This window comes from Onychostoma macrolepis, chromosome 21 (genome assembly GCF_012432095.1).
Source record: "Onychostoma macrolepis isolate SWU-2019 chromosome 21, ASM1243209v1, whole genome shotgun sequence".
In the NCBI taxonomy this organism is placed as follows: domain Eukaryota; kingdom Metazoa; phylum Chordata; class Actinopteri; order Cypriniformes; family Cyprinidae; genus Onychostoma; species Onychostoma macrolepis.
In genome coordinates this window covers 948901-961657 of record NC_081175.1, presented here as the reverse complement: position 1 = coordinate 961657, position 12757 = coordinate 948901, and the positions used below count along the sequence as shown (strand labels likewise).

The following is a 12757-nucleotide window of genomic DNA, read 5'->3' as shown; positions in this document are numbered from 1 at the left end:
CAGCTGTTATAATCAAAGCAGGAGCTTTTATCCAGCTGAAAATTTCAGCGTTTTTGGAGGCATAGTCCATATTCGGTCTCCCAGGTAAGCAGTTAAAATCTGACATTTTCCAAGCATTATTTTTGTAGTCTGGATGTCATCTGGTATAGTCTCAGATGCTTGGAGACCAGCAGTACATTCTTCATTTTTGAGTCATTGTGCAGGTGGGATATTTCTATTTCTCCAACTTGTGTGGCTTTTTCATCTCTTGGTGACCAGAAAATAAAATGCTGCTGGTTTTTTTTTAATGCACAGCGCTCCATTGCAATTGAAAATAATTATGGTGTCCTCGGGTAGACCATGAAGTTACAGTATTTCCCCATTCAAGCAGGAGCTGGTCTTGACACTTCATTAGAAAATAATCATTTGCAGTCTATTTTCTTCACAGCAGGTGAATTCCAGTGTTTTTAGATACTGATAGTGATAATGATACTCCTACGTAAAACCTGAGAAAAGAACTATATGAGTGACCGACTGAGCCGATGAGTGATCCTTTGCTGCCCTCTAGTGGTTGTTTTTGCACTTTCAGGGAATGCAATACAAACTAAAGTAAACAACTGACTACTTCATGAAGGCCTCTTGTGAGATATCTTACAAGTCTTTATTTCTGTAATTATGCGTTTACATCTGACGGCACCCATTCACTGCAGAGGATCCAGTGGTTCTCCAAACCTGTTCATATGAAGAAACCCAACCTAATCTTGAACGGCTTGAGGTTGAGTAAATTTTCAGCAAATTTTTATTTTTGGGTGAACACTTTAATGCATACATAAAAACACTTAATACAAAAGTATGTCCAGATCACAACAGAAAATGTATTAGAGTTATTTAAGTCACAAATGACAGTTCACATTTTGGCAAACCGGTGGCTAATTTGTATGAATTTGTAAAATTGTAGCAGTAGGGCTGGACCTTCATGCTTCATTTCTAAAAAATCTAGTTTTTGTATGATTCACAAAGCACAAATTCATACAAAATCAGCACATGATAAAATACTGCAGCTGTGTTTTCCCATGAGATCGAGCTGATCTGGCACAAATGAACACGAATCCAATGCAGTGTGTTTAAGTTTAAGGCAAGAGCACAAAACATCACTTCAGTCAGGCTTGAGTTTGTTCACAGATCTTTGACGGAGGTTTGAGTCGTATATCATCACCTCACCAGCAGCACAGCCGTCAAAGAACCCAATGTTTTGAAGCATGTTTGATATTTCAGTAAGATATTGTAGTGTTTGGAGCGTGGTGCGAGAACATCACGTGCGCAGAATAATGCTTAGCTTATATTAGCTTCATTTAAAACAAATCTGACCCCGTTTCACGTGACAAATGATTTTCCTCAACCTTGTTACACAATTAAATCCTAGGAAGCAAAAAAATCAAAACATTGATGCTCCAAGGTCACACATTTGATTAAAAAAAAAAAAACGAAAGAAAAAACTCATTTGTTTACTTCTCACAGAACTAAGTATCTGAAATCAGGTGCAAAGTGTAAAAAGAAAAGGAAATGCAAAAGTGAGAAAATCAAAAGAACATCATTCAAAAGAGTGAGATTAATGCACATAATTATCTGTTAAACATTTGACCGTCCTCCATCTTTAATTCTGATTCGGTGGCACTGTTTGAATGAGTTTGGGTGGGATGGCAGCTGTTCTCAGAGCTCGCTCTTCTGCTCCTCCGGAGACCGCTGGCAGTCACACAGAGCGCTGTGATCAGACGGCTGAGGAACCAGCTCCATGTCGGGATGAACCGCAGGCCGTGTGCTCTGACGAGCCGCGTACGTCTGTCAAAACACAGCAAATAATACACCACTGACCTCATGCATCCAGCACAACTGACCTAGTGATCTATCCGGCAAGACATCCTTTTTGTGCATTTAACCCTCCTATAGAGCTTTTTCACATTTGGGTGAACTTAAGCAGTGAATGGGAGAGTACCACAAATATATTTGTAAAAATATTAAAAAAAAAAAAAAAAAGGAAAAAATTGAGACTGATAACTGCAGTCAGAAGAGAAAATATCAAATTTGCCATCTCTCCCATAGACACTACATTAGAAACACCCTTGCGTCAGTGTTGACTAGTTTTATTATTTTTTTGTAATTTGATGCAAACATTTGCATACATTAAAAAAACAAAAAATAATAATAATAATATATATATATATATAAATAAATAAAAACTTTCGAGGATTTACGATGCTGATGATTGTTAAATGCATCATAAAGGGTCCATTGCATTCAGGACAGTTTATGAGCCAGATGAGGCACAGAAAATTAATAATAATAATAATAAATTGATTGTGTTTAGTACTGGAACAAATCCTTGGAAATGGGGTATTACCATCATAATCAACATAATTATGTTACATAAAAAAAAAAAAAAACATTTTCTGCATATTTTTATTTGTTAAGAGATTAATCATTATATTGTACATCATAACGCCTCTTGTGTTGGACTGGTTTCAAGCAGCAAGGAATTCAACTGATTTCAATTAAGTTAATACTGCTAACTCGGAGGTTAATCATTTTTTAAAAATTTATGTTAAGATATATTCAAATAAAATTTCTCATAAATATTGAAAGAATCGTACTGTAGTTCATGTAAAATAGCAACCATTTTTTTATTAATTAAAAAGGGTGTTCAATGTAGTAATAATATGCATATCCAAAAATATCAAAAGTTTTTGCATATTAATGAGAAGTTGTTGTTCAGATACAATATTAGGGGTGTGCCACGATAATACCGGTATAAATTTTCACATGATGAAAAAGTGTCATATCGCGAGGAAACTCTGCGCTGAAACTGTTACTCGTCAGTTGCTCAGGAACACTTATGATTTCTACAAGACATGTGACAATATGATACGTGCATCTTCCCAAATTAGTAATGAGAATAATTTATAAATCTGCTGCTGTCAACAAAAAGAAGCACTGAGGACTTCCTGCGGGTTTCCGTCAAAATAAAAGCTCCATCAACATTCATAAATGTTAGTATTGTAATATTACTGTTGTTCTGTTAAATAAAATTAAAAAGTAAGACAATAATAATGATAATAATTACAACAGCTCTATTAATACATTTATTATAACGTTCACACATAGTGTTCAAATTGGGATCTGTAATATTTTTTAATGTTTTAAAAGAATTCCCTTCTGCTGAGCAAGACTGCATTTATTTGCATGAAGCGGGTCTCGAAAATGGTCACAAAATATTATTTTACTAACTTATTAATTTTAAGTTAAATTGTGCTTGTTGGTATGTCTGCTAGAAAAATGTTCACTGTTAAACAAGTACTTTTAAATTGTTGTTTTGTATTAGTGTACAATGTTTAAAAATAATAATTTATTCCATGTAGTGTCCATTTCATTCATTTAACATTTAATATTGGAGGCATCCAAGTTATTTGACATATGTGTCCCTGCAGCACAGAAGCAGTCATAAGCAGCAGCTATATTTGTAGCAATAGCCAACAATACATTGTATGGCTCAAAATTATTAATTTTTCTTTTATGCCAAAAATCATTAGGATGTTGTTAAAATCATGTTCCATAAAGATATTTTGTAAATTTCCTACCGTAAATATATCAAAACTTCATTTTTGATTAGTAATATGCATTGCTAAGAACTTCATTTGAACAACTTTAAAGGTGATTTTCTCAATATTTAGATTTTTTTGCACCCTCAGATTCCAGATTTTCTAATAGTTGTATCTCAGCCAAATATTGTCCAACAAACCATACATCAATGGAAAGCTGATGTATAAATCTGACTGGTTTTGTGGTCCAGGGTCACATATATATAATTGACAGACTCTTACCTGAAGTACGCTGTAGTAGTAGCAGTAGAGTCTGTGAGGCTGAAGCAGATCTCTGACCAGCGACTGTCCGGTCTTCGCTATGGCTTCTGCCTTTGTGTCATTCTTCTGCACATATGAAACCACAAGCAGGAGTTATGCAAGTGTGTGTGCTCACAAAATAAGACACAGCTTTCATTGTAAAATGCACATGTATGACGTCAGACAGTCCGTGTGCTCCTAAAGCTGGCAGCGTTTGTACCTGAGCCCATCTGATCTTCTGGAGGAGGTCAGACAGGTCTCTCTTCACAGGGATGTAGTGCACATCTGCTTCCAGATGCGTGTAAAAGTGTTCGTAGTACGGCGAGTCCTGCTTGAAGACCAAGCTGTCCCCCAGCATCAGATACGGAAACCTGTAGGCCGCTACCGTCCCGTCCATGTTCACCTGGTATTTGTACTAGAAGACAAGAACAAAGCATTTTTTAGGGCTGTCAGTTTAACGCGTTAACTTAAAAATAACGCGATTATTTAAAATAACGCAAAATATTTTAACACAGTTAACGCACTGGCCCCGCCCCCAGATCTGTATGTCATCTTACATTTCATACAGCTGACGGTTGACAAATATGATGCAAGGCAATATATTCATAAATGCAGTTATGCCCTAAAATTCAAGATATTGTGGCAAAACAAATTCCCCTGTATGAGTTTTTGTCTCATATTTATATAATACAGTTGAGGTCAAAAGTTTACACCCCCCAAATTTAACTTATTTTGTCTTCTGGGAAACATGTAACTATCTTTTGTAGCTTCTGAAGGGCAGTACTAAATTTAAAAAATATGATATTTAGGCAAAATAAGAAAAATGTAGGCTACACATCTCAATTCTGTTCAAAAGTTTTCACGCCCCAGCTCTTAATGCATGGTTTTTCCTTCTGGAGCATCAGAGAGCGTTTGAACCTTCTGTAATAGCTGTGTATGAGTCCCTCAGTTGTCCTCAGTGTGAAAAGATGGATCTCAAAATCATACAGTCATTGTTGGAAAGGGTTCAAATACACAAAAATGCTGGAAAACCAAAGAATTTGTGGGAGCTGAAGGATTTTTCTGAAGAACAGCAGGAAGTTTAACTGTTCAGGACAAACAAGAGACTCATGAACAACTATCACTAAACAAAAAAACACAGCTGTGGATCATTAAAAGTATTAAGAATCAAGGGGATGTAAACTTTTGAACGGGGTCATTTTTATAAATTCAACTATTATTTTCTCTTGTGGACTATATGTAAACCTCTTTTATGTGAAATATCTTATTCAGGTCAGTACTAAATAAACAATAACATGCATTTTGTATGATCCCTCTTATTTTGGTAAAATAATTAATATTTTGCAGATTCTGAAAGGGGGACGTAAACTTTTGACCTCAACTGTATAATAAGTGATATCACACAGGCAGCAAGAGCAATATCACACGAATGCTGTTTGTGTCCTGAATATCACGAGTTTAAAAGTGATTTTATACAACAGTTCAGTAAATAAGAAGTTATATTTTAAACACAATATTGTCTGTTTTTGCTCAATTTTGCAGAGAACATATTACCTTTCAAGCCATAGCAGATTTGTTGCATGTCTCCGAGCAACACAGCGGTGTTTAGTTTCTGAATGAATCCGCGTTTTGAACGAATCATGTGAATCAATGATTCATAGAGAGAGCCTTTTACTGAATTTATGAATGAATGACTCAAAAACACTGTTTACTGCCACCTGCTGGCAGTTTTTAGTTTCTTATTGAAAATATAATTTCAGAAACAAACAAAAAAAACATTAAATGGGTAGTTTACCCCAAAATCTTCTTTTATGTTCCATAATTTGTTAGAACATTGCTGCCTAAACATTTATGTGCAATACATATTATGTTAAATCAAATAAAATACTTCTTTTAAAGCTAGCCAGCTATTTGTAATGTCTACTTGATACTTTCTTATTTAACACAATAATGCTTTAAATGATCTTTTGTGGGTAATTTCACAGCCAAGTTTGCGATTAATTATTTGACACATCATGTAATAAATTAGATTAAAAAATGTATTAATTTTTATTAAGTAGAGAAAATGTTCAGTTTACTGCAGCACTTACCTTAAAGAAGTCAAAGAATCCCACCAGCGGTGCTTTTCCCAGATCCTTCTCCCGGTCGCGAAAGAAAAAATATGCGGTTATTCCCGCGTCGAGCAGCTCTGGATTTTCTTTGGACATTGTTACCAGCTGCAGACGCTCCTCTCGACTGTCCCGGCCTCTGAAGAACGCCTTCTCCGTTTTATTCGACCACACAGGACCTGGAGAACCAGTGAAGATCCAGAGAGAGAGACTGAGGACGGAGGATGATGCTGGACAGTAGGGATGTAACGATATTATCAATTTCATGATATCGCGATAGCAAAACAATCTCGATATTATCGTGGTCACATGACGATACGAAACGATGTCTCTTCCGGGCAAAAAGTGTACTTTTTCAAATATATTTAACTCTTTCCCCGCCAAACACAGATTTTTCCATGTTCTCGCACTAGGGGGCACTATTACGCATCTCCTGAATGAGTCTAGAAAGTGCTGATCAAAAACACAGACCAGGAAGACGCAGAAACCAGCGATCTCATATGTAAGCATATGCATATGAAAAATAATGCGATCATGAACACTAACCGCACATAAATGAAAACTGCCTAATGTTACCGAGTGAATGTGGATCCAGAAAGTGGTCTGTGAAGCTTTGGGATTCTGATGGAGACCATCTACTGCATCTTTGCTGTGATTATATTACTGAATATGATACAGATGTAGTATTTGATAAAAATGCAATTTTCTCAGCTTTTTTCTCAAAATGTTGCTTCTTTATGAAACCTACCTACATGCATGTTTTGATAAAAAAAAAAAACTATGCTTGAAGCTAGAATAACAGATTTTCTGAATGAATGCAGTGAACTCGTTTATTGCTCGTTCTGTGAGTTTAGCGCGTGTTTGGGAACACAACAGCTACCAGTTAGGCTTTATTTAATGATTACAGCATTTCACTAGATTTGTAGTGAGACGTGTTTTTGTGAGCATGTTTTCACTGAAGCTGGAGTTTTCCGTCAAAATAAATGCTTAAAAGTGCAGTATGCTGACAGCTAGCGGTTTAACTGCAGTCCATAATCAAAATATCTCTTTCAAGTGTAGAAATTAGGAAAGAAGTATTATAATTTCCCTACTGTAGTGTAAAGCAAAAATAACTTTTCTGACTTAAGTTTTCTTAGTTAAGAACATGGGTTGCAGCTCTTAATTTTGAACTCTATAAAGTGCATTAGATAGAATAATTTAACTTTTAAATGTACAAAATGTTTTTGTTTTTTCAATTCTTCATTTGTCTTTTTTTTTTTTAAAACATCGTATCGTGGACTTCATGTCGCAATATTATGGTATGGTGAGATTTTGGTATCGTTGCATCCCTGCTGGACAGTGATGTACAGAAGAGCACCTGTGTTGCCCTGGACTGACAGCAGGTCACTGGTGACGCCCCTCATGGCCTCCAGAGACGAGTGTGTGATGTCATACGTGGGGAGGATGATGTCACGCGTGTCTGTGGAGCCACACCACGAGATAATCGGCACCGGGCCGGGTTCCTCACCCGCCTTCCGGTTCTCCATCGGCCAGTCTCCTACGTTAATATAAAACTCCACATCCGGTAATTTCACCTGGTGGAGACGGGACGGATGGAACAATAAAATATAGTCCAATTAATCACCAGAAAAATGTTCCCAAAAGTCTGAATGCCATTCAGAATATAACTTAAACCTGGAAATAAATATATTCTTTTGGATTTAAAAAAAATACAATATATACATATATATAAAACATAAAAATTTATAAAGATAATTAAAAATTGCATCACTTTAGGTCCCTAATCAAAGACTTATAATGCAAATAAAACAAGCAAATTTATTGCATTAACAAATGGAGGACCAAATATCAAGAAATTCATTTTCATTTTTAATTTTAAAAATTAAAAAAATTTTTTTTTACTTTTCACAATTGTTAGAACAATAGTATAATTTCTTAATGAAATATAATATTTTTTGCTAATAATAATAATAATAATAATACCGTCTCTTGGTGTTAAAATAGTACTGTCAGGATTTACTAAAGATGCGCAGTGAAAAGGCGTAGACAGTTATTTTTGCGCCTGACCTTATTGAATATGTATTTTTAGGAATTTCCAAAATGTATGGGAGGAGATTATTAAAATGAATCACGCAACGAGATTTACTAACATTTGCGCTCGTTAACTTACTGGCATTTGCGCCATTATTTAACGCCCCAAAAAAAGCATGTCTTAAAGCAGACGGAATTTGCGCTGGTCTTTATGGAAATGATCTTTAATGTGCGCATCGTTAGTAAATCCACATTATTATAAAACTAGGCAAAGTCTCGTGGATATTACATTATGTCATTTTAAAACTATGTCTGGTCTAAAGAGCTAAAAGTTGTCTCTTAAGTTTTGTTAATGAATCTGTATTACATACTATATTTGTGACTGTAATTTACTGTATTTATAACGCAGTGCAAGTGTACCTGTTACCGCGAGTAGAGTTTGTGCTTTACATCAAGGACCACAATGAAAACAAGTTTTGTTTTAAACTTTATCGTGTTATCCAATTGAGCGTATTCACGACTTTTAGTCTAATACAGAAACAAACAAACGCAGAATTTTCCCCACTGCGCTCTAACACTAATTTACCCCGTTTAGTAAATCTGGCCCTAAAAAGTAAGACGGAAGCTGTGTGTCTTACTTTGCGAGCGAGGGACAGCAGCATCTCGTCGGAGAACATCTTGAAGTCGGTGTACCTGCCCAGCGAGCGGCGATGCAGCTGGTTATTGACGAGGCTGTAGTGAACGAGTCCTCCTCGTCTGGAGAAGCGCTGAGGAACCTCCTGCAGGAGCCGCTGCAGGTCGATGGAGGGGAAGGACGTGAAGTCCTGCCGGATCTGCGGCTCGTCCTCGGGACACTGCAGAGCGCTCCTCCAGACCAGCACATCCCGCTCGGGACACACACAGTACTCGTGATACACCGGACCTGACACAGTCACAACACAATCACAGAGCAGCGCTGAGAGGGTTACTTTGGAAATGTAACAGGTTACAGATTACAAGCTAATTACAAGTTACAATGTAACACGTGGTGTAACTATTTCAGTTACTTCATTAAAGTAATGTTACGGATTACTTTTCTAAATTTCTAATGTTTTCAATATGTTTTAGTAAGGTTAAATTTGATTTTAAAGCACAGCCGCCACAAAATCAGACTTGCTTTGAGATCATTCTGAGGTTAAATACAGATTAAAACCATAACAAGAAATAGTTTAGTAGCTGTTTTTGAAATCAAATCTTTGCATAGCTATGATAGGAAACACTGGCATCTAACAATGCCTTGGAAGAAAAAACAATTAATCTTAAAAAAATAAAGTATGTGCTAGTGCTGTCGAATAATTAATCGCGATTAATCGCATCCAAAATAAAAGTTTTTGGTTACATTATATATATATATATATATATGTGTGTACTGTGTATATTTATTATGTATATATAAATAGACACAAATGCATGTATATATTTAAGAAAAATGTTATGTTTATATATTAAATATATTTATATATAATATAAGAATATGAATGTATAAACGTAAATATTTTCAAAATATATACTGTATGTGTGTATTTATATATACATAATAAATATACACAACACATATATAATGTAAACAAAAACTTCCAAACTTTAACATGCCAGATCAAATCCCACACTACAGTTATAATTATAATCAAGTGTTTTACATGTGCTTCAGTGTTAATGAACACATCAAAATAAAAGTACTTCTTTAAAAAGCAACAAATGATTATTAAAATGAACTTAGAGTAAAACTGTTTGGCATTATTATAAAGTGAACCTTTTAAAGCCATGAGAAAGCGTACTCTGTTTACACTTAAGTGCCCTTTTATTTCATTAAAATGTCATGAAACCCTAAAAGGACAGAACAGCAAATGAAAAGAACAGCAGCACTCAATGTGTTTATTATTAAGGGAAAATCGGTTATTTTTTGGAGACATTTTGTTCTTCTGGATTATATCTGCAAGTACATTTTTTTTTTTTTTAAATATATACTTTTAAGTCCTTTTAAGCACACTACATACAAATGCACAATTAATTGCACTTTGTTTTCACACGGGTATGTTTGCTATTTAAAGAACTACTATATGTCTGAAAGCAAAACATAGTGCGGCCAGGAAAACTAAGTGTATATTATAGACACATCTATGAGAAAAAATCCCTTCACCTTTAAGAGTGTACGGCGAGTTTGCCACGGGCTTGTCTTGATACAAGACTTCAATCCTCAGACCCTTGGAGGAGCTTTCATAGAGTCTGTATCTGACCAGCAGAGAGCCGTCGCCCCGATCTAAAGGAGCCGGGACATGGACACGAACAGACTCCTTCTCCAGAGACCATATCTTCACTCTGAACGAGTCTTTCACTAAAACAAACACAAACCACTGAACCAGACCCAACTCCACTAATAGAGATAATAGTTCACTACATAGAACAAACAAACAGCAACGAAAGTCCGGTCATCCTTAGTTAAAACAGTCAAATTCAAAACATTCACAGCAGATTGACATCTGAGCATTCAGAAATGTTATGAAACTTTAAGACTGATATACAGTACTTTTATTCTTTAGGATGGCACCCTTAAATATATACAGTTAGGTCTATATATATATATTTGGACACTGACACAATTTTCATGATTTTGGCTCTGTATGCCACAGAATAGAATTAAAATGGGATGTACATATTAAAGAGCTGTAATTAATTAACCTTTCCTCTAATTGTGATGAGAATACCCTCAAATTAAAGCTCAGAGTCCGCACTTTAACCCATATTCATTATATAGCTGTAACTTTAATGTGTTTTGGTCAACAGCTAAAATAATAAAAATTGTGCCTGTGTCCAAATATATATGGACCTAAATGTATATATTTTCAAATAAAGTCATAAAACAATGGACAAAAATATATTTGATAAAATATGCTTCAAAATACATTTGCATAAATATATTTTCTACCAATATATATATATATATATATATATATATATATATATATATATATATATATATATATATATATTTTTTTTTTTTTATCCATTTATTTTTGTTTCTTTTTTTTTAAATATATATATAAAATATAATTATGTTTAAAAAAACCTTGAAAAATATATTTTGGGCTATATATTTTAATCCAAGAAAATATATTCATGTTTGTCACATTTGAAGAAAAATGTAATTTGCTGTCTAGAACACGTATGAACATATAACACATTTGAATAATTATTATATATATATATATATATATCCACATTTGCATCTAGCCTACTGTAAGAGTAGAAATTCATTTTCTTGTCCCTGAAATACATTTTGAAATATATTTTTTGTATATGAGGGTTGAAAGTTTAAACTAAATATATTTTCTATTTAAAAAATATACAGTAGTCAACATTTGAAGTGGATCAAAATCTTTCATCAAAGCTGTTCTAAAACCTAAAATTAAAATGTGTTCTTGTCTTAGGATAACTTTTTTGATCCACTTCAAATGTTGACTACTGTATTTCATTGAGCTTCACTGTTTACAACATATATTTTGGTCACACACACATATATATATATATATATATATATATTTTTTTTTTTTTTTTTTTTTTGCCGTATAGATTGATATTTCCCTTCTAACAGATGTTTTTTTTTTTTTTCTTTACATATAATCAGTATGAGGAGTTTGGTTCTCACCGGGAGAGACACTGATGTTGTGTCCCAGTGAATCCACGCTCTGGATGTAGAAGTATCTGACCGGAAGTACAGCAGCAGGACTCAGTCCAGGACCCCAAACCACACACTTCCCCGCATCAACCTCTGCACTCCCACAAAACCCCACATTTAACACTACAGCGATGAGCGAGGCGAAGCAAACACGAGGCACAGTTGCGAAAGCGTTTCTGGTGTTTATATGAGGGATCATTTTAACTGCAGCTCCTGTCGATCAGAGCTACTAAATTACAGCTTAAGTTCACTGCAAAACTGCTAATGATTTATTGACATAATTAATACAGACGTGTTTTTTTTTTCTAGCGTTATAAATCGGGACTTGTTGCATTAAAGTAGAAAATAACACGTTAAAAAATAATTAGGGTGGATTTGGAGTGTGGCGCTTGTGCTGCGGTGCGCCTCAAAAATACATCCGGCGAGTTTCAAAAAGTATCCAAGAGTTCCGGATCTTCTGTTCCGAATCAGTAGTTCGGAGCCGATTGATTCATTTAAATGATTCGCCGCTGGATTGGTATTTACCTGATGCTGCTGGGTCAGTTTTACAAATTAGGTTTATTTTTAAATAACTTCATAAATTGTAATACTTATACGTGAATAATACAAAAAAGAATGACACTTATTTATAACCTAGTTTGCCAAGCTCTGCCTAATAACACACAAGGGCTAGAAATAAAAATAAAAAAACACTAATTTTACAGAACCATCATGTTTAATTACTTATTTTTGGCATTTAATTATTTGTAGATTTATTGAATATGTTACACTTTCATTAAAACATTTATAGGCTAGTTTGTTTGTAAAAGGCGTCATCATAACCATATTAAATACATGTAGCCTATGTATTTGTTTTTTGTTTTATTCATTGTATTTACATGGTTTTGAGCAGCTGGTGCTTCGAAAAACTGTGTTTCCATCAATAAATGTAAGTTCATAATGTAATGCAATTATTTTAATGGTGCTTAATGAAAAATGCATGTGCCTATTTTTATTGTATTTCAGAAAATGTTATTTTATAGGTAAAATGT

At 34.5% G+C, this 12757-nt stretch overlaps 1 protein-coding gene across 1 annotated transcript; it reads right to left on the bottom strand.

The window, feature by feature from the left end:
- Window positions 1-755: 755 nt before the first annotated feature.
- Window positions 756-12252, bottom strand: poglut3 (protein O-glucosyltransferase 3). Its single transcript, XM_058757165.1, has 8 exons — window positions 11697-12252; window positions 10191-10385; window positions 8650-8933; window positions 7338-7554; window positions 5963-6159; window positions 4093-4287; window positions 3855-3959; window positions 756-1818 (listed from the first exon to the last, which is right to left on the bottom strand). The coding sequence occupies exons 1-8, from the start codon at window positions 11923-11925 to the stop codon at window positions 1690-1692; spliced, it is 1551 nt and encodes a 516-aa protein (XP_058613148.1). The 5' UTR covers window positions 11926-12252; the 3' UTR covers window positions 756-1689.
- Between the last annotated feature and the right edge of the window lie 505 nt (window positions 12253-12757).

Bases quoted from the DNA above. Each gene is read 5' to 3' on its own strand.
- poglut3 (XM_058757165.1), bottom strand. From the start codon at position 11,925: ATGATCCCTCATATAAACACCAGAAACGCTTTCGCAACTGTGCCTCGT. The intron at 6,160-7,337 runs GTGCTCTTCTGT...CTGGTTCTCCAG, and splicing joins GTCAGTCCAGGGCAACACAG to GTCCTGTGTGGTCGAATAAA. The intron at 1,819-3,854 runs GTAAGAGTCTGT...GTGTTTTGACAG, and splicing joins ACTACTACAGCGTACTTCAG to ACGTACGCGGCTCGTCAGAG.